At 36.7% G+C, this 22510-nt stretch overlaps 1 protein-coding gene across 6 annotated transcripts in view; it reads right to left on the bottom strand.

The window, feature by feature from the left end:
* CSNK1G1 (casein kinase 1 gamma 1) overlaps window positions 1-22510 on the bottom strand; it is a 200067-nt gene that overhangs the window by 77043 nt on the left and 100514 nt on the right. For all 6 annotated transcript variants that reach the window (XR_005018588.1, XR_005018587.1, XM_036841605.1 and 3 more), the window contains one exon: window positions 3542-3582. Coding sequence is in view for 4 of the 6 variants with exons in the window: in XM_036841605.1 (XP_036697500.1) it covers window positions 3542-3582 (41 nt within the window). In the remaining 2 variants the exon portion in view is untranslated. The remainder of the gene's footprint in view (window positions 1-3541; window positions 3583-22510) is intronic.

The following is a 22510-nucleotide window of genomic DNA, read 5'->3' as shown; positions in this document are numbered from 1 at the left end:
ACTCTGTTCAGAGTCCTCTGATGCACAGAAGTTTTTGATAAAGTCCAACCTATCTATCTTTTCTTACTTGTGCTTTTTTGTGTTATATCCAAGAGATCACTGCCAAATCTAACGTTATGAAGCTTTTCCTGTAAGTTTTCTTCTAAGAGATTTATAGTTTTGGCTCTTATGTTTAGGCCTTTGACCCATTTTGAGTTAATTTTTGTGTATGATGTAAAGGGTCTCACTTCACTGCATGTGGATCTCCAGTTTTCCCAACACCATTTGTTGAAAAAAACTGCCCTCTCCCCATTGAATGGTTACTTGTCTTATTTTTAATATAGGCTCAAAGGAAGGACAGTCTCACAGCTTCCCTTATTAATTCATGCTGGTGTTTAACAAGTTTCATGGTTTAGAAGGTCTTTATATGTAACTGCAATCTCCACTTACTGAAACTTTAGCCTATTTCTCTTATATCCTCAATAACAAAGACAAAACAGCTCCCGAATAACCTGTGAATACTATAACAGCTATCTTCAAATAACAAAGCTATTCAGTCATTTCTTAAACTTCCTTTATTCAGGCAAAGTAATTTCAATTTTTTTAACCTTTCCTCACTGGTCCTATTTTTTAGTTATTTGATCACCCCTGAAGGCTCTTCCTGAGCCCACTTGAAGTTTTCTGCATTTTTCTTAAAATATAGAATCCATAAATCACAGAATTCAGAACTTTCCTTGACGTTATCTAGTCTACACCTTTGCTTCTAGGAAGGTTTTACCTAAATCAATTCAGGTAGGCTGGAATACTTCAAAGCCCTAAGGAGCTCTATGAAAGAACTCATACCCTTCTCTGATTGCAAAATCAGCAAGCATCAGAGGTGGCCTTCAAGTTACTCAAGATTCTTGTAGTCCAAAAAAATGTATTTAAGACTATACTGTAGAGTCACTTCCTTATTCATTTATCTCTTCAGCTACACAGTCTCTATTCGGGTTTTAGATCTTCTAATATACCACCATCAAAGCAGCCAATTTCAGAATCTGTCTTTTAGCAAAATCATTAATAATTCACAAGAAACCAAAAGAGACAGTGATGACAAATTGATATGGAACCAGAGCTTGATCTAAACACTAGAAAGAGGAGTGTTCTTTCTGCAGAAACAGTCTTGAATTCTGACAAACCACAAGGGTCAATGAATTTTAAAAAACACAGGTCCTTCTTCAAACCTAATACCTTCAAACTTCATACTGGAAACATTAATAGGAAATATTCAATCTGATCTTGGGTAAATAAGTTAACAGATTAAAAAAAGCAATATCTCTTTAGAGTTATAGGGCTGAAGGTGGGTGTACACATCACATATATTCAGACATGAGGGGCTTTTTATCACAGATGGAAGGACTTACATCCTTCAGCCAACCCCTTCAGCACGTAGTCGTAGACTGCTCAACCAACTGGAGCTTCAAGTGCTCTTCTGAAAGCACTATGAATAAAGGACACTGCAAACAATCTATAAGATTGTAAAAGGCAGTAGGATTAGCAGCATGGAGAGAAAACTTTTTAAACAACTGTTAGAAAACCTCTGTTAAAAAGACCCCCAGAAACCTGGATGATAGGGGTAAAGGAGGGGTTCATCACACTAGTTTGTTTACACTGTATCTGATTTTTAAAAAAATGTTCCTAGAAATCCAAGAAACAAGAGCCCACAATGAAGATCTAAACAAAGTAGAACTGAAACACTACCAGCAAGGGCTTCCTTGTATTTCTGTGCCAGATGCTGATTACATTTCCATAGAGGGCTGGCTATTTGCCAGAATCATGGGTATTCTGGAACATACATGCCTGCCTGAAATCCTAAACTGACAGCAGTAGTCCTTGTAGGACTGTAATGCTGAAGGCAAATTTTGCTGTTACAGTGAAAAGAGCTCAATCACTGCCATCGTATCTCCCACAGAGAATACAGCCCCACAGCAAGAGAGGAGGCCCATAGACAAGATTGTTATCCTCTAAAAAGCCTTTATTTAAGGTTTATTTGAAAGGGAAATGAGGTACTGAGGCACACCATACTAGATGACATGAAGTCCATCTACCTTTAACTCTTGGCCATACAAAGAATAAAACTTTAATAAAATGTAAGTGAAATGCAATGGTCAGTCATGTCAATAATGTTATGCAACCTTATCTAAACAGGTGGACTAGTATGAACCTGGAAAGAGAAATCTAGATAGAATGAGTTGCCCGTAACAGAAAGCCTCAGAAGAAGTCTTGATAAATAAGGGGACAATTACAAATACACAGTATTGAGGCAACATTTTAAAGTGTTTTAGGGGCTGCTTCTCCCTATTACTAGTCCCAAAGAATCAAAATTATTCCAACTTACCAAAACAATAAAACAGAAAAAGTAAAAAAGAGATGAACTAGATAACACTTTCACAGAATAATCAAATTCCCATAAATAAAAATATACAGTTAATGCTTTGATATTCAAGCTGAGAAAAATATTTGGTCTGCATTGTTACATGCATTGTCTCTCTTCCTGCTCCCATTTCTCCAACAAAAGTTCCAAGTCAGCAAACAAAACACTTGGTTCCCAAGGAGCTACCTGCTCTAAGACCTGCTCCCTGTCCACCTCTTTGTAGAGAAACTAATCTGATGCCTGTCAGTTCTTCACAGGACAACTCTAACTCCTCCAGAGACAAGCTTAATGAGAGGAAAGGACCGGCCACAGAGCAGGTGTGGATGTGGTAGGGGCAATTCATTAGAAAAGAACAGCAATTACCACAAGATACTTCCTTCAACTATTAACGCCTCTGCCTTCCAACTAATAAAGCCCAAAACTACCTTCGGATCCTGGGAAATGTACTAGGATTTATTAGGAGGACAATATTTATACAGTTTCATAGAAACTAGTTATATAGAGCATTTCATATGGCTAGAAATGGTTTTTCATCAATCTTAAATATAAGATAAAGAACTGTTTCTTCTAAAACTATTCATCCTTAAAAATAATAGAATTATTCTTTTTTAACAGGATGTTATTTTCAGTGACTAGGTTAGTTATTCATAAGATTAGCACTGACAAAACCAATTGAACTCTTTGCTTCAAATCTGACCACATAATGTGTTTTTCACGTTTGACAGCTTTTTAAGGCAATGATTAGATGATCACATTCGAAAGTATATTAATAAATACCTTACATTTTTTAAATGGATCAGTCATATTCAAGAATAAGAAAATGATAAAAAAAAATAGCACTGTGAAAGGTACAAAGTTTACAGCAGTTACTAGGGGTTTTTTTTTTCCTTCCAGTTATGTTTTATTAACTTTTTTTGATTTATTATTGCTAACACTATAGTTAGCATCTTCTAACTATATAGTGTTTTACAGCATACAGTGATTCATCACTGTAACACTATATATGTTTGAAGGAAATGACTGTGGGACCATATGCAAGGAAAAATAACATTAGTATTTTTGTGAATGCTTACAATCATTTCCTGTAAAAAGCTATGTGAAGGGTGAGAGCACTAAAACATAATTACCACAAATATAGATTCTACTCACCAGTTTGATAGCTACATATTCATTGGTGTAGAGATTTTTACCTAGGGGAAAAGCAGAATGTATATGTTTTAGTGACATTTATTCTGGGAAATGCAAAGCAAAATCTTAGCTTACAGGGTCATGAGAAAGGTCACATTCCCAACGCTGTTCATATATATGAAACATGATTTGTAAGTGAAAAGCCAAACAGAGATAATGAGACCCAGCAAGACAAGAACAAAAACAGCTTGAGAATTTGAAAATTTAAGTTAGACATGAGAATCTTTTATTTTAAAGAAAACAAATCTTGGGGACTTCCCTGGTGGTCCAGTAGTTAAGACTCCACCACGCTCCCAGTGCAGGGGGCCAGGGTTCCATCCCTGGTCAGGGAACTTGATCCTGCATGCATACCTCAACTAAGAAGTCCGCATGCCACAACTAAGAGCCCACACGTGGCAACAAAGATCCCACATGCCACAACTAAGACCTGGCGCAGCCAAATAAATAAATAAATATTAAAAAAAAAAAAGAAAGAAAAGAAAACAAATCTCTTTGTCTGTCACACACACATTTTGTTATTTAATATTTCCCAACTATTGAGCTATGAGGCAACCCAAGAAGAAGAAATGCCAGAATTACAAAGATAGAGAGATTTTAACTCTTGGCACAAAAAACACAAACCCTCATTTTTCTAACTCACTGACAAGTAAGGCTTTTTTATTTTTTGTCATGGTATTTAGTATCAACTTTAGTTGGCATAAAGGACAGTGTGAAATAAAACCAATTATTGGCCTACTCCTTTTGGAAAACTCATCTACTGTCTCTAAGTAAATGATTCTCAAAGCTGTTTTGACTCTTCACCAGAACTCAAGCTCTACATCTTCACCTATGTGCAGAAACAGCTCTCCACCCGGACAACACTTAACTCAAAGTTCTTCCTGCAGTTGTAACCCTTTTTCCTCTCAACTTCTCTACTTATAGAAATGGAATCAATATTCTTCTGCACTAGACACTTAGAGTCAGAACTTGGGGTGAGTATAAGAGCAACAACCATCAGTTAGTGAGCCCACACTACATGCTGGGTACTTAGCTACCTTTACCTCTTCAACTCCATTGGTCCTTGAAGGCTAATTTTAATTCCTTGTGAGTGCTTAGTATAGACCATATAGCTCAGCCACTGCACTGGACTTCACATTGCTTCTTATATATTTGTCCTATCTTAGTCAGCTGGACTATAGATATCTTGAGAGTAGCGATTTTATTTAATGGATCTATCAATGCCCCATGGTGCTTAAGACCATGTTCTGCACATCTCAGACACTCAAAACCTTGACTGATTAAAAGTTATAAGTAAGTATAGTATGACTACTTTTTAAATAATACATGGAGGTAAAGGTTATATATACACATAAACGTACATATACATATGTACATAGCTGAATATATATACATGGAAAAGGATACAGAAAGATGTACATTAAGGTATTAAGATGACTGTTTCTAATTTTCATATAAAATAGGTTGTTTTGATAATGAAAAAAAAAACAAACCCTGCATTTTGGGAACACAAGGCTGCTTGTAATATTGGTTATTTTTAACAAGCTCTATACAATAGATGGCCATTATACTTTTAATACAGTTAAAATTACACCATTATACTTTTAATACTGTTATCAGTTTTCCCAGTACTTTTATGTGGAGAAGAGTACACTAATTTAGGAATAACTTCTGTCTGCAAACATTAATAGAGAGGATTCACAGGTTGCCAGACAAACACCTAAGACGTTATAAGATGAATAACTTCTTTTTTAAAAGGAGCAAAAGTAGAAAATAGCCATTTTTTTCCTCTATATATTAATTGCATTAAGTTCTAAAAGTTAATTTGTGTTTCTGATTAATGTTCCCACCAAAATCATTTTAAAAAATATATTTGATGAAATTGTGAAAAGGATACCAACAACCGGGAGAGGACGAGATGAGGTAGCAACAGCCAGCTCCCAGGCAGATTAAAACTCCAACTTGGCCACAGACTTCTTCCACGCCATAGGATGCTGCATAAAGATTTTTCAGGAAAGCCCTTCCTGGCACTGTTATTGTGACCTAAAACCTATTTTAGCAAAGGGCTGACCCTAAAAACTTATTACTGCTTAGAGGAAAATGGTCAAGTTTAAAACTGTAAATGTGTTTGGGGAGGGGGATGTCTTTCCGAATTGGACACCCCCACTAGTTTTAGCAGTAAGAATTACTGTGGGGTAGGGAAGTAGGGGCACCGAAATTCACCCCTTACTCATTTAGAGTACAATATGACTTCACTGTTAAGGAATTAAATTAATTTTTGAAGTATACGCTTAAAGTAACAGATCTTTAATTCAAATAGATTACAACTTTTAAAGTGAATTGAGATGGTGGTATCAGTGTAAGCCTAGTAATCAATCTGGATTCTGATCTGTGAGCAAGAAAAGAGAGAAGGCAATCATAGGAGTCTCAGAAAGGATGTACTTTTCTTTCTTTCCCCCACCACCTCCCCACAGGGTGTGAAAAAATGAGCAGAATTTTAACAGTTGAAGAAGGGAGAAAAAGACATCTCAGGGAGAAGAAACTGTATGAGCAAAACAATAAAAATGAGAAAACAGACAGTTTAGGCAGAGAATGGGTGATGGTCTTGGGGTAGATGGACCATAAGTTGCACCATGAAGATCAGGAAGGGGTAGGGATGGGCAAGGAGTGGTTAGGGCAGCAAAAGAAACTAGAAAAGTTAAGGGTGAGTCCACACTAGGAAAGTCCTCAATGCCATCTTAAAGCTTAAAATGAATGGTTTCTGAGTAGGGTAGTGACATGATCAGATCTCTGATTTAGAATAACTATACCTCCTTTGTAAAGAGGTATAAAAGATTAACCAGAAAAATAAGACACCAGAGGTAAGGGAAAGTATTTGGGTATTTAATACCCCTCATATGCAAACATCAGACACCTAAGATGAGCAACACTCAGTTCTCACCCTTCAGAGACTGTATTCTAGATCCTCACACAAGACCCTGCACATGGTGCCTCAAAGTCTGATAAATAAATCACGTAAAGTGATAAGTGTTAAAAAAAGAAATATGAACAAGTCAGTAGATGACTTAGATGAGGGAGGGTAAAGCATTTGGGCACAAATGGCACTTGAGGTGAGCCTTTGAGGACGAACAGGAGAGGATAAAGAGCATTTCTTATAAAAATACTAATTTGAACATTGAGGTGGAGAAATGATAGAAAATGCAGAGAATGTGATAAAGTATGAGTGGACCAATATGAAAGGAGCACAAAGTATATGGGGGAGAATGGTGAGAAATGAAGCCAGAAAAATCCATACGAACAGAGTATGAATAACCTTGAAAGCCAGCTTCTTACACTGAAGTAAATACTTTTTCTAAATCCTCACTTTTTTTGAAGATTTGGGGGAATCTTTTTTTTTTTTATAGTAAAACAAACTTGCTATATTATAGAAATCGTGCAGGGACTTCCCTGGTGGTGCAGTGGTTAAGAATGCGCCTGCCAATGCAGGGGGCACGGGTTCGAGCCGTGGTCTGGGAGGATTCCACGTGCCACGGAGCAATTGGGCCCGTGAGCCACAACTACTGAGCCCACGTGCCACAACTGCTGAAGCCTGCGCGCCTAGAGCCTGTGCTCCGCAACGGGAGAGGCCACTGCAATGAGAGGCCCATGCACCACAGCGAAGGCCCACACGCAGCAACGAGGACCCAACGCAGCCAAAAAAATAAAAAATAAAGAAAGAAATCCTGCATAGTTTTCTTTTGGAAGAAAAACAAACAAACAAACAACCAAACAAGAGTTCAAAGAAATCCCAGGCACTTATGCATCTGCTTATTCCAGAGTCTAGGAGGCCTCACCAATCAGAGGGGAACCTTTTCCTCATTTTCCTGTGTTCAGCTGGGCGGCCCAGTTTTCACAGCTCAGTTTACTTTCAACAGTGTGACCTTTACATCTCCTGTGAAGGTGGGAGAGAGTAGCTGCCAGGCGATGCCAGGGAAGGAGGGGATTTAGCGATGCAACTGCTCCATATATATATATGTATATACTTGCAACTAATCTTCCTGTTTTTAGCGCCTTCTGCATCCCAACTTTTTGAAATTCCTACTGTCTCCAATTCTTGAACTTATTGATATCTGGTGTATTCTATGTTACAAACTGGCCTACCTGTTAAATCATTCAGCTTTCTCTGGACTGCTAAATTAGTTACCACTTAACTGCTTTCCAGCTTCCAGAATTTTGTTAAAATTTCTCACCTGTTTTTATCTTCTCTCTCTCTTTTTGGTTCCTGGTGGTTCTTATGCCTTTAAAAAAAATCCCTTTTCTAAATATACACTATAAAACTGAGGCAGTGGACTTCCCTGGTGGTGCAGTGGCTAAGAATCCACCTGCCAATGCAGGGGACACAGGTCCGAGCCCTGGGCCAGGAAGATCCCACATGCCATGGAACAACTAAGCCCATGCGCCACAACTACTGAGCCTGCGCTCTAGAGCCCACAAGCCACAACTACTGAGAAGCCCGCGCACCACAACAAAGAGTCGCCCCCGCTCACTGCCAACTAGAGAAAGCTCACGCACAGCAACGAAGACCCAATACAGTCAAAAATAATAAAGTAATTAATTTAAAAAAATAAAATAAAACTGAGGCAGCACTCAGTTTCATCAACTTACACATATATTATAATTAGTTATTCATGCATCTTTTTATCTCCACTAGGCAGTGAATTTCCTAAGGACAAGAATGTTCCACTCATCTTTTTATCCCTAACAACCAACATAGTATCTGATATATAGTAGGTAACAGATGCTTGCTGAAGTGAACCAAATTGACTTGATATACAGAGAAGGTTCTTCTGAGAAAGTTTTAGGGCAATTAAAAAAGAAATTTAGTTTAGAATCAGATTATGGATAATCCTAAATGCGAATACAGGAGTTTTGACTTCATTATTCAGCTTGTGAAATCACCAAAGATATTTGTGCTAAGAGGAAACGTATAGTGGTGCAAGTTGTATTTTAAAAATATTAATCTGGTCCCAATGTATAAAATAAAAGAGACAAGAATACCTACGAAGAAAATGAATAGGAAGTTTTTATAGTAGAATATTTAAAGAATAACATCTATCACACAGTGTGGTTATGAGGATTACATGAGTTAGAATATGTGAAAGTACTTTGTAAACTGCAATGTCCTAGATAAATCTAATTTTTATGACTTCTATTATCACTGCAGGTATGATGCAATAATTCCTGGAAGATAACTTTAAAAAATAGGATTTATAATCAAGGCATTTAGAAGAAAAAGCTAACAACCTTTGGATTACATACAAACGTGAGGGAAAAGGAAAATAGAAGGGTTAAAGTTGATGCTCTTAATTAGAGGAAAACAGAAAGAAAACCAGGAAAGTAGGCAACAATCATTTCACTCTACCATGATGCCTTCCTCCAAGTTCTCACTAAACCTAAAAGCAGCAGAGAAATTATGAAATGCCTCTCAGCTTCAATTTTTGTACCTGTATAAAAGAATATAAACACAGAAGCATAATGACACAGCTTATGTAACACCAAACATGACAGCTTATGTAACACCAAACATGATACATTATAGAATGCTAGCTTGCTTTTGTTTGCTTACTTTCTCTGCTTATTTCAAAACAAGCTGAACACATGTCACTCTCTTAAAAAGCAATTATCTTTATTCCTAAGAGGCCCTGGAGGTGACTAGATAATTCTCCTGAGCTATGCATCATTCAAATGAATTCCTTTGCCAGGGGACATCATTAAGACTGAAGAGGTCACGGGAATTCCCTGGCGGTCCAGTGGTTAGGACTCCACGCTTTCACTGTCATGGCCTGGGTTCAATCCCTGGTCAGGGAACTAAGATCCCACAAGCCATGCGGTGTGGCCAAAAAAAAAAAAAAAAAAAAGACTAAGAAGTCAATACAAAACACAGCCAAGTGGAAGGCTAGACAAACACTAAGCCACTATTCTCAGTGATACACAAAAATTTTGCTCTGGAAGAATTTAATTACAAAGATAGAGGGTTACAATCCTGCCCATTTAAAATGAATGACTGCTTCAGCTTACAAAAAATTATATATATATATGAATGATATATCAATAACTGTGAGAAAGGAAGTTTATCGAACAGAAAAATACCATTGATGAAGTGGCATAATTCCAAACACTCAAAGCTTTTAGTTGCTGTACAAAATCCACAATGCTTCCCAAGGTCACTTCCTGGCTATGGGTTCTTTTATTGTTAATGTAAAAGAAACTGCATTACATAGTAGATTTGGGAGCTTTACATCCAAACTCAGCCCTTTTGAAGCAGCAGTCTTAGATGTGAAGCTACCCATAAAATCCACTGCGTGAAGACTTCCTGTTTCAGTAAGTCGCCTACAGAGACCACATTTATGGTAAGCTTCATCAGACAAAGCACTATTTCAAAGAACCAGCAGGTGTCAGTTCTCAGAGTCATGCTGATAAAGGAACATACAAGCCTCAGGTTCCCAGTTTAGTTAGATCTCCAGCTGTCAGATTTCTTGCCATAAAGTGAAAGTAGTACATTTATAAATTACTACCTAGAACTTCTTACAAAAAAAAAAAAAATCCAGCCAAATGAATGTGAGGCAATTAGTAGTTAAAACAAGAAACCGATCTATGGTTCAAGATGGCGGAGCAGAAGGACATGCTCTCACTCCCTCTTGAGAGAGCACTGGAATCATAACTAACTGCTGAACAATCATTGAAAGGAAGACACTGGAACTCACCAAAAAAGATACCCCACATCCAAAGACAAAGGAGAAGCCACAATGAGAGGGTAGGAGGGGCACAATCACAATAAAATCAAATCCCATAACTGCGGGGTGGGTGACTCACAAAATGGAGAACACTCATACCGCACAAGTCCACCCACTGGAATGAAGGTTCTGAGCCCCACGTCAGGCTTCCGAACCTGGGTGTCTGGCAACGGGAGGAGGAATTCCTAGAGAATCAGACTTTGAAGGCTAGTGGGATTTGATTACAGGAATTCGACAGGACTGGGGGAAACAAAGACTCCACTCTTGGAGGGCACACACAAAGTAGTGTGCTCATCGGGACCCAGGGGAAGAGGCAGTGACCCCATAGGAGACTGAACTAGACCTACCAGCTAGTGTTGGAGGGTCTCCTGCAGAGGTGGGGGGTGGCTGTGGCTCACCATGAGGACAAGGACACTGGCAGCAGAAGTTCTGGGAAGTACTCCTTGGCATGAGCCCTCCCAGAGTCCACCATTAGCCCCACCAAAGAGCCTGGGTAGGCCCCAGTGTTGGGTCACCTCAGGCCAAACAACCAACAGGAAGGGAACCCAGCCCCATCCATTAGCACACAAGTGGATTAAAGTTTTACTGAGCTCTGCCCACCAGAGCAACAGTCAGCTCTACCCACCACCAGTCCCTCCCATCAGGAAACTTGCACAAGCCTCATAGACAGCCTCATCCACCAGAGGGCAGCCAGCAGAAGCAAGAAGAACTACAATCTTGCAGCCTGTGGAACAAAAACCACATTCACTGAAAGAGAGACAAGATGAAAAGGCAGAAGGCTACGAACCAGATGAAGGAACAAGATAAAACCCCAGAAAAACAACTAAATGAAATGGAGATAGGCAACCTTCCAGAAACAGAATTCAGAATAATGATAGTGAAGATGATCCAGGACCTCGGAAAAAGAATGAAGGCAAAGATCGAGAAGATGCAAGAAATGTTTAACAAAGATCTACAAGAATTAAAGAACAAACAAACAGAGATGAACAATACAATCACTGAAATGAAAAATACACTAGAAGGAATCAATAGCAGAATAACTGAGGCAGAAGAACAGATAAGTGACCTGAAGACAGAATGGTGGAATTCACTGCTGCAGAAAAAGGAATGAAAAGAAACGAAGACAGCCTAAGAGACCTCTGGGACAACATTAAACACAACAACATTCACATTATAGGGGTCCCCGAAGGAGAATAGAGAGAGAAAGGACCAGAGAAAATATTTGAAGAGATTATAGTCGAAAACTTCCCTAACATGGGAAAGGAAATAGCCATCCAAGTCCAGGAAGCGCAGAGAGCCTCATACAGGATAAACCCAAGGAGAAACACACCGAGAAACACAGTAATCAAATTGGCAAAAATTAAAAACAAAGAACAATTATTGAAAGCAACAAAGGAAAAACGACAAATAACATACAAGAGAACTCCCATAAGGTTAACAGCTGTTTTCTCAGCAGAAACTCTACAAGCCAGAAGGGAGTGGCATGACATATTTAAAGTGATGAAAGGGAAGAACCTACAACCAAGATTACTCTACCCGTCAAGGATCTCATTCAGATTTGATGGAGAAATCAAAACCTTTACAGACAAACAAAAGCTAAGAGAATTCAGCACCACCAAACCAGCTCTACAACAAATGCTAAAGGAACTTCTCTAAGTGGGAAACACAAGAGAAGAAAAGGACCTGCAAAAACAAACCCATAACAATTAAGAAAATGGTACTAGGAACATACATATAGATAATTACCTTAAACGTGAACGGATTAAATGCTCCAACCAAAAGACACAGGCTCGCTGAATGGATACAAAAACAAGACCCACATATATGCTGTCTACAAGAGACCCACTTCAGACCTAGGGACACATACAGACTGAAAGTGAGGGGATAGAAAAAGATATTCCATGCAAATGGAAATCAGAAGAAAGCTGGAGTAGCAATACTCATATCAGATAAAATAGACTTTAAAATAAAGAATGTTACAAAAGACAAGGAAGGACACTATATAATGATCAAGGGATCAGTCCAACAAGAAGATATAATAATTATAAATATACATGCACCCAACATAGGAGCACCTCTAAACATAAGGCAACTGCTAACAGCTATAAAAGAGGAAATCGACAGTAACACAATAATAGTGGGGGACTTTTAACACCTCACTTACACCAATGGACAGATCATCCAAACAGAATATTAATAAGGAAACACAAGCTGTAAATGACACAATAGACCAGATAGATTTAATTGATATTTATAGGACATTCCATCCAAAAACGCAGATTACACGTTCTTCTCAAGTGCGCAAAGAACATTCTCCAGGATAGATCACGTCTTGGGTCACAAATCAAGCCTCAGTCAACTTAAGAAAATTGAAATCATATCAAGCATCTTTTCTGACCACAATGCTATGAGATTAAAAATCAATTACAGGGAAAATAACGTAAAAAACACAAACACATGGAGGCTAAACAATATGTTACTAAATAACCAAGAGATCACTGAAGAAATCAAAGAGGAAATCAAAAAATACCTAGAGACACATGACAACGAAAACACGACGATCCAAAACCTATAGGATGCTGCAAAATCAGCTCTAAGCGGGAAGTTTATAGCAACACAAGCCTACCTCAAGAAACAAGAAAAATCTCAAATAAACAATCTAACCTTACACCTAAAGGAACTAGAGAAAGAAGAACAAACAAAACCCAAAGTTAGTAGAAGGAAAGAAATCATAAAGATCAGAGCAGAAATAAATGAAATAGAAACAAAGAAAACAATAGCAAAGATCAATAAAACTAAAAGCTGGTTCTTTGAGAAGATAGACAAAATTGATAAACCGTTAGCCAGACTCATCAAGAAAAAGAGGAAGAGGACTCAAATCAACAAAATTAGAAATGAAAAAGGAGAACTTACAACAGACACCGCAGAAATACAAAGCATCCTAAGAGACTACTACAAGCAACTCTATGCCAACGAAATGGACAACCTGGAAGAAATGGACAAGTTCTTAGAAAGGTATAACCTTCCAAGAATGAACCAGGAAGAAATGGAAAATATGAACAGACCAATCACAAGTAATGAAATTGAAACTGTGATGAAAAATCTTCCAACAAACAAAAGTCCAGGACCAGATGGCTTCACAGGTGAATTCTATCAAACATTTAGAGAAGAGCTAACACCCATCCTTCTCAAACTCTTCCAAAGAATTGCAGAGGAAGGAACACTCCCAAACTCATTCTATGAGGCCACCATCACCCTGATACCAAAACCAAAGACACTACAAAAAAAGAAAATTACAGATGAATATCACTGATGAATATAGATGCAAAAATCCTCAACAAAATACTAGCAAACAGAATCCAACAACACATTAAAAGGATCATACACCATGATCAAGTGGGGTTTATCCCAGGGATGCAAGGATTCTTCAATATATGCAAATCAATCAATGTGATACACCATATTAACAAGCTGAAGAATAAAAACCATATGATCATCTCAATAGATGCAGAAAAAGCTTCTGACAAAATTCAACACCCATTTATGACAAAAACGCTCCAGATAGTGGGCATAGAGGGAACCTACCTCAAAATAATAAAGGTCATATACGACAAACCCACAGCAAACATCATTCTCAATGGTAAAAAACTGAAAGCATTTCCTCTAAGATCAGGAACAAGACAAGGATGTCCACTCTCACCACTATTATTCAACATAGTTTTGAAAGTCCTAGCCACGGCAATCAGAGAAGAAAATAGAAATAAAAAGGAATGCAAATTGGAAAAGAAAAAGTAAAACTGTCACTGTTTGCAGATGACATGATACTATACATAGAGAATCCTAAAGATGCCACCAGAAAACTACTAGAACTAATCAATGAATTTGGTAAAGTTGCTGGATATAACATTAATGCACAGAAATCTCTTGCATTCCTATACACTAATGATGAAAAATCTGAAAGAGAAATTAAGGAAACACTCCCATTTACCACTGCAACAAAAAGAATAAAATACCTAGGAATAAACCTACCTAGGGAGACAAAAGACCTGTATGTAGAAAACTGTAAGACCCTGATGAAAGAAATTAAAGATGATACCAACAGATGGAGAGATATACCATGTTCCTGGATTGGAAGAATCAGTATTGTGAAAATGACTATACTATCCAAAGCAATCTACAGATTCAATGCAATCCCTATCAAATTACCAATGGCATTTTTTACAGAACTAGAACAAAAAATCTTAAAATTTGTATGGAGAAACAAAAGACCCCGAATAGCCAAAGCAGTCTGGAGGGAAAAAAACGGAGCTGGAGGAATCAGACTCCCTGACTTCAGACTATACTACAAAGCTACAGTAATCAAGACAATATGGTACTGGCACAAAAACAGAAATACAGATCAATGGAACAGGATAGAAAGCCCAGAGATAAACCCACACACCTATGGTCAACTAATCTATGACAAAGGAGGCAAGGATATACAATGGAGAAAAGACAGTCTCTTCAGTAAGTGGTGCTGGGAAAACTGGACAGCTACATGTGAAAAATGAAATTAGAACACCCCCTAATACTATACACAAAAATAAACTCAAAATGGATTAGAGACTTAAATGTAAGTCCAGACACTATAAAACTCTTAGAGGAAAACACAGGAAGAGCACTCTTTGACACAAATCACAGCAAGATCTTTTTTGATCCACCTTCTAGAGTAATGGAAATAAAAACAAAAATAAACAAATGGGACCTACTGAAACTTAAAAGCTTTTGCACAGCAAAGGAAACCATAAACAAGACAAAAGGCAACCCTCAGAATGGGAGAAAATATTTGCAAATGAATCAACGGACAAAGGATTAATCTCCAAAATATATAAACAGCTCATGCAGCTCAATATTAAAAAACAAACAACCCAATCCAAAATTGGGCAGAAGACCTAAATAGACATTTCTCCAAAGAAGACATACAGATCGCCAAAAAGCACATGAAAAAGCTGCTCAACATCACTAATCGTTAGAGAAATGCAAATCAAAACTACAATGAGGTATCACCTCACACCAGTTAGAATGGGCATCATCAGAAAATCTACAAACAATAAATGCTGGAGAGGGTGTGGAGAAAAGGGAACCCTCTTGCACTGCTGGTGGGAATGTAAATTGATACAGCCACTATGGAGAACAGTATGGAGGTTCCTTAAAAAACTAAAAATAGAATTACCATATGACCCAGCAATCCCACTACTGGGCATATACCCAGATAAAACCATAATTCAAAAAGACACATGCACCCCAATGTTCACTGCAGCACTATTTACAATAGCCAGGTCACGGAAGCAACCTAAATGCCCATCGACAGACGAATGGATAAAGAAGATGTGGTACGTATATACAATGGAATATTACTCAGCCATAAAAAGGAACGAAATTGGGTCATTTGTAGAGACGTGGATGAATCTAGAGACTGTCATACAGAGTGAAGTAAGTCAGAAAGAGAAAAACAAATATCGTATATTAACGTGTATATGTGGAACCTAGAAAAATGGTACAGATGAACCGGTTTGCAGGGCAGAAATTGAGACACAGATGAAGAGAACAAACGTATGGACACCAAGGGGGGAAAGCGGAGGCAGGGGTGGTGGTGGTGGTGGGATGAATTGGGAGATTGGGATTGACATGTATACCCTAATATGTATAAAATGGTAACTAATAAGAACCTGCTGTATAAAAAAATAAAGAAAATAAAATTCAAAGAAAAACAAACAAAAACCAAGAAACTACTTTTACGTAACTCAGATTGTTTACCATGTCTATTTAAGGCAAAGAGGCTGGCCTACTGCCTTCACCACCCAGATAGCATCTCTTTAAGTAGGCAGCATGCTCAAGGGTAAGAAGATAATAAACACTACAACTTTAAAGAAAGAAGCCAGAGGTTTTTTTCATTTTTACTAACTTAATTCTACTAGTTTATTAGTACACTATGCAGAAAGATTTCCCAAATGGTTAATAGTTAACAGCAATGATAATTCCTTCTTGTGCTAAGTTTTTTGAAGGAATTACTTATCAATACCAGTAAGTAGTTTATTATAAAAAATCTTATTAAATCTTGCTTAACACCACTGGTAGTGGTATAGAGCATGTTTACTATTAATATGTAAGACATATCTGTTTTAGACAATGTTAAAATGTTTTCTAAATTGCAGAACATGATCGATTAAGGAGCGTGAAATAGGTAAATTCAGTGGGTCCTGACCAACACATTCTTTAAGGAAAAGTAGTATAAAATTTAAAAGAGTATATCACACTTAGTAAAGTGTATTATTTCATAAAACTTTTGCTTCAGACATACACAAATATTAAATTCTGTATATACTGGATCACAATATAATATGTATTTTTTTAGTGTGAGTCATGGTGAAAAAAATAAAAGCCATTAATAAAAACCTTCTGAAAAGCAATTTCAATTATTTCATTTTGAGATGAAAAGCTCAGGTCAGTGACAACTAGCTCCTATGACTTTCCTAAACTGTTAAACATAATAGTCTGTTCTAATCAATCTGTTAGAAAAATCCTCATTTTCAGCTGAAAGTCTGGAGTGAGACTGAGCAGAGTGAGGAAGAAGAGGGTGGATGATGTCATTGATAAATGAGGCCAAAGAAGGACCTGTACTCCATTTCAAGAGGGTGACCTATGAAGTACTTACAGAGGCAATGCTTTAAGCAAGTGTGTAAAACTTTCTACATTATAGTGGTGAGGAAAAAAAAAAAAAACAAAGCTGGAATGAATCACTCCAGAAAGCATGATACTCTACAGCAGAAAAATAACGAAGTACTTTAGTTTTTTAAAATGTTATTATTCAAAATCTCACTTATGCAATGATTCCCTGATGTAACCTCACCCAATTTCAATAACGAAATGATTTTGAAGCAAATCCCAGATGTTATATTATTTCATCAGTAAATATTTCATTACAGATCTTTAATAGATTTGAAGTATTCTTTAGAGCAGATGGATTACTTGCTATTTGAAGACTTGCCACATAAATGTGAAAAATTAAAAGACCAAATGGACATCTGCGGATACTGAAAAAGTTATAGTACCTAGTCGACATTTCAGCCATTCAGGAAGAAAAGTCCAAATGGTCCTTTGAAAATGCAAAAGGGTTGAAAGTGAAAAAAGCACAATTATTAACAATTATGTTAAAGGTAAAACAATTGATTCTAGAAGAACTAAAACTATGGATTGTCAATGACTTGAACCTGATCATCAGGCAAAAATGGTCCAATATTTCATTAATATTTTCCTGCCAAGAAAAATACAACCTCCATTCTAAATGATAATGCAAGTTTTAAGAAGAAAGAAATACATTAATGAAGTTGCAGGAGTAGAAAAGTATGCACATTTAAAATTAGGCATTCAACTAATGTACAAATTGGAGAAGCCACAGTACCTGAAAACTTCACAGTACCTGAAAACTTCACAAATCCCAGTGATGCACTCATGTCCATTTCTTTCTCATTGTAATGAAGGTACTTACATTAAAAGCAATGTTAACTTACTGTGTTTTTTTTTAAGTCTTGCTTTACTGTTAATTATTTGGACAATTTCCTGGAGTCTGGCATATAATTTTTCAGCTTTGTTTAGAGCCAGTGATTGTGAAGTAGCTCCTCCTGAGGAACAGTGGAAAGCTGTGTGAGGGTCACTAACACATACTGCTAACATCTAAAACCAAATTTTAATCCTCTTGCACAAATGATACCCCCTAAAATTTTTTTTACGTTTATTCTTCTTTTTAATTGAGGCATAATTAACATGAAGTAAAGTGCACAAATGTAAAATGTATAATTCAGTGAATTTTTACATATCCATACATATACCTATGTAACCATCCAGGGAGAGAACATTTTCAGCTCTCCAATAGGCTTTCCTGTGCCTCTTCCAAATCAATAACCCTCATTTACCACTACCCAAAGTTACCTGTTCTGTTTAATTGCAAGAAATTAGTTTTGCCTATTTTGAACATCTATTAATGGAAATATACAGTAACCACTCTTTTGTGTCTGGCTTCTTTTGCTCAACATTATGTTTGAGACTCATCCGTTTTGTTGCATGTATTAATAGCTCATTCTTTACCTTTTTTTAAAAAAATTGGGGGGGGGTTAGTTCATGTTTATTAGTCTGCGTAATGACTTAGATGTTCTGTTTGAACATTCTCGAACACATTTTTTGGTGCACATAGATATGCATTTTCCTGGGCACATACCCTGGGTCATATAGAGTATTCACATGTAGAAATAACTAAAATGTCCATCATCTGATGAATAGATAAAACAAAATGTGGTATATCCATACAATGCATGAAGAAGTGACCTGCCTCCAATGAAGTGATCCACAATAAGAAAGCACAAGGCTTCCTACGGCAGAGGACCATGTTGTTAGTAATAAAAAAAAAATAGAGGTCTCAGTGTGTTCAAGTCTTTTCTTTTTGAGTAAGGACAACAAAATTGTCAAATCCACTTTGCATTCCATCTAGTAGCATATTGGGACATAAAAGACAGTCCTCCTCAGGAAGAAGTCTTTGGGAAGTATAAGTTGAGCTGATATCATAAACTACTCTCACTGGCCACCAAGGAAAACCAAGGCAAAAAGGTAGTCACCCTATTCAGGATTACCTTTCCTCATTTTTTAATCTTATTTTGGAACTGCTGTTTCTTCCTCCACAACAAAACTTTAATATCTTAAGCTAAACATTAAGAAGCTACCAAATTAATTCCGCTCACAATAGCCAAGAGGTGGAAGCAACCCAAATGTTCATCAATGGATGAATGGAGAATGGATGGATAAAAAAAGTGTGGTATATACATACAATAGAATATTATTCAGCCTTAAAAAGAAATTCTGTCATGTGCTACAATGTTGGTGAACCCTGAAGACATTACGTTAAAGAAATAAGCCAGTCAGAAAAAGGCAAATACTATATAATTCCACTTTAATGAGGCATCTAAAGTAGTCAAATTCATAGAACAGAAAGTAGAATGGTGGTTACCAGGGGCTGTAGGGAGAGGGAAAAGGGGATTTTGTTTAATGGGTATAGAGTTTCAGTTGGGGAAGATGAAAAAAATTTCTGGAGATCTGTTTCACAACAATATGAAAATACTAAACCCTACTAAACTGTACACTTAAAAATGGTCAAGATGGTAAATTTTATGTTGTGAAAAAAATGAATTTGGGCATCCCTTTCAGACCCACAAATGCCATTTCTAGGAAAATAAGAAATCGCAAGACTTACCTTGTCAGTAATAATAACTATTATCATTTTGAGCAGGGTCACTCCCAATTTGTAATGGGAGAACATGGTCTTTGGAGAGACCACATCAAGATATTACAATAAATGGGTTTGTACTTAAGAAGAAGAAGAAGAAACTAACTTAATTCCAAATAAAGTATAAGTAACTGAAAGCTTAATTCAATGGACTTGCTAAACTCTAATTTGTAGAATTTACGCAATGTAGTATTTTTTAGTAAAACTTTTGCTGCTCTAGGGGCTGGAACTGAAAAGTTCTTAACCTACAACCATCAGATTCTCATTTAAAGTCAAAAAATCTTTCCATGTGGGTAATAAGAATAAACATCAAAGCAGCACTGTCTGTACTGAAAACTGCATTTCTTTAGATTACCTTAAAAACCTTGCAGGAAAAAAAAAATCTCTCTTGGTTATTAAAGTGATTATGAAACAGTGAAACAGATATGCATAATAATACAAAATCATGATTTACAAAGTATAACTTAAGACTGACCACAAATGAAATAACAGTTTTATCTCTAATCAATAATTTATTGAAAAATAAAAAAATGTTCAAAATGTGATGAGATTTGAAACTTTCCCTAGTTTAATTCTAAAAATAGTTTCGCAAGAGGGAAAAATCATTTCAACCTATACTAAGTGATTACACTACTTAATTCTAACATGAAGTTACATAATCATATTTGTAAGTCTGCATATTAATTTTGACTAAGCCTATGTACATTTTTTGGTAACGGCTTTTGAGATGTAATTCACATAGCATACAATTTACCCACTTAAAGTGTACAATTCACTGGGTTTTAGTATGTTCTCAGAATCATGCAACTGTCACATCAATCAATTTTAGAATATTTCTATCACCTCAAACCCCCCCCAAAATAAAATAAACCCCATACTCTTTAGCTATTACCCACCCACCAGTCGTCCTGTCCCTCTCTCACCTCCAAACACCAGTCCTTAAGCAATCATGAATCTACTTTCTGTCTCAATAGTTTCTGTGAGTCAATAGATTCACCTATTATGGATGTTTCATACAAATGGAATCACATAATATGTGGTCTTTTTTAACTGGCTTCTCTCATTTAGCGTAATGTTCATCAATAGCATGTATTTTTATTCCTGGATTCATTTGTTCATTCATGGCCAAATAATACCACATTTTGTTTATCTATTAATCAGGTGGTGGGACATTTGGTTTATTTCCACCTTTTAGCTATGAACAATGCTGCTATGAACATTCACGTATAGGTTTTTGTGTGAATAATGTTTTCATTTCTCTTGGGTATGTGCCTAAGAGTGGAATTGCAGGAAGAAATGGTAACTCTTATGTTTAACTTTCTGAGGAACTGCAAAACTGTTTTCCAAAGTGGCTGTACCATTTTACATACCCTTCAGCAGCATGTGAGGTCTCTGATTTCTGCACATCCTCACCAGTCAACACTTATCATCTGTTCGATTCCAGCCACCCTAGTAGGTATAATGTGGGATCTCATTGTGATTTTGATTTGCATTTCCCCAATGACTACTGATGTTGAGCATCATTTCATGTGCTTAATGGCCATTCCTATGTCATCTCTGGAGAAATGTCTATTCAAATCCTTTGCCCATTTTAAAATCGGGTTATTTGGGGACTTCCTTGGCTGTCCAGTGGTTAAGAATCCTTGCTTCCACTGCAGGGGGCACAGGGTCAATCCCTGGTTGGGGAGCTAAGATCCCGCATACCACGCGGTGTGGCCAAAAAAAAAAAAGAATAAAAGTAAAATTGGGTTATTTGTCTTTTTATTGTTAAGTTCTAAGAGTTCTTTATATACTTGAAATACTAGTCCCTTATTAGATATGATTTGCAAATATTTTCTCCCATTATATGGATTGTTTTTTTACTTTTTTTCAGGATGTCCTTTGCAGCACAAAGAATTTCATTTTGATGAAATCCAATTTATCTGTTTCTTCTTTTGCTATTTGTGCTTTTGGTATCATGTCTAAGAGTCCACTGCCAAACTGAGGATCTGAAGATTTACCCTTATGTTTTCTTCTAAGAGTTTTACAGTTTGGGCTATTACATTTAGTTCTTCGATACATTTTGGGTTAACTTTTGTATAGTATGAGGTAAAGGTTGAAATTCAATCTTTTGTATGTGAACATGCAGTTGTCCTAGCACCATTTGTTGAAAAAATTATCCTCTCCCCACTGAATAGTCTTGGCACACTAGTAGAAAAGCAATGGACCATAGATTCATATCTGGATTCTCAATTCTATTCCGTTGACCTATATGTCTATTCTAATGCCAGTACCACAGTGTCTTGATTACTGTTGCTTTGTAGTAAGTTTTAAAATCAAAAAGTGTGAGTCATCCAACTTTGTTCTTCTTTTTCAATATTGTTTTGGTTCTTCTGGGTCCCTCGCAACTCCATATGAATTTTAGGATCAGCTTGTCAATTTCTGCAAAAAAGCCAGCTGGGATTCTAACAGGGGTTGTGTTGAATCTGTAAATCAATTTGGGGAGTACTACATCTTAACAATATTAAGTCTGATCCCTGAATGTGAATGTTTTTCCAGGTATTTAGGTCTTCTTCTTCTTCCTTTTTTTTTTTTTTTAATTTACAATGCTGTGTTTCATTTCTGCTGTATAGCAAAGTTACTCAGTTATATATATATATATATATATTCTTTTTTTTAATATTCTTTTCCATTATGGTTTATCACAGGATATTGAATATAGTTCCCTGTGCTATACAGTAGGACCTTGTTATTTATCTAGGTCTTCTTTAATTCCTTTCCAAAATGTTTTGTAGTTTTCAGAGTATAAATTTTACATTCATTTTGTTAAATTTATTCTCTTTTGATACTATTGTAAATGGAACTGCT

Source organism: Balaenoptera musculus, chromosome 2 (assembly GCF_009873245.2).
Source record: "Balaenoptera musculus isolate JJ_BM4_2016_0621 chromosome 2, mBalMus1.pri.v3, whole genome shotgun sequence".
In the NCBI taxonomy this organism is placed as follows: Eukaryota; Metazoa; Chordata; class Mammalia; order Artiodactyla; family Balaenopteridae; genus Balaenoptera; species Balaenoptera musculus.
This window is presented reverse-complemented; position numbering and strand designations above follow the sequence as displayed.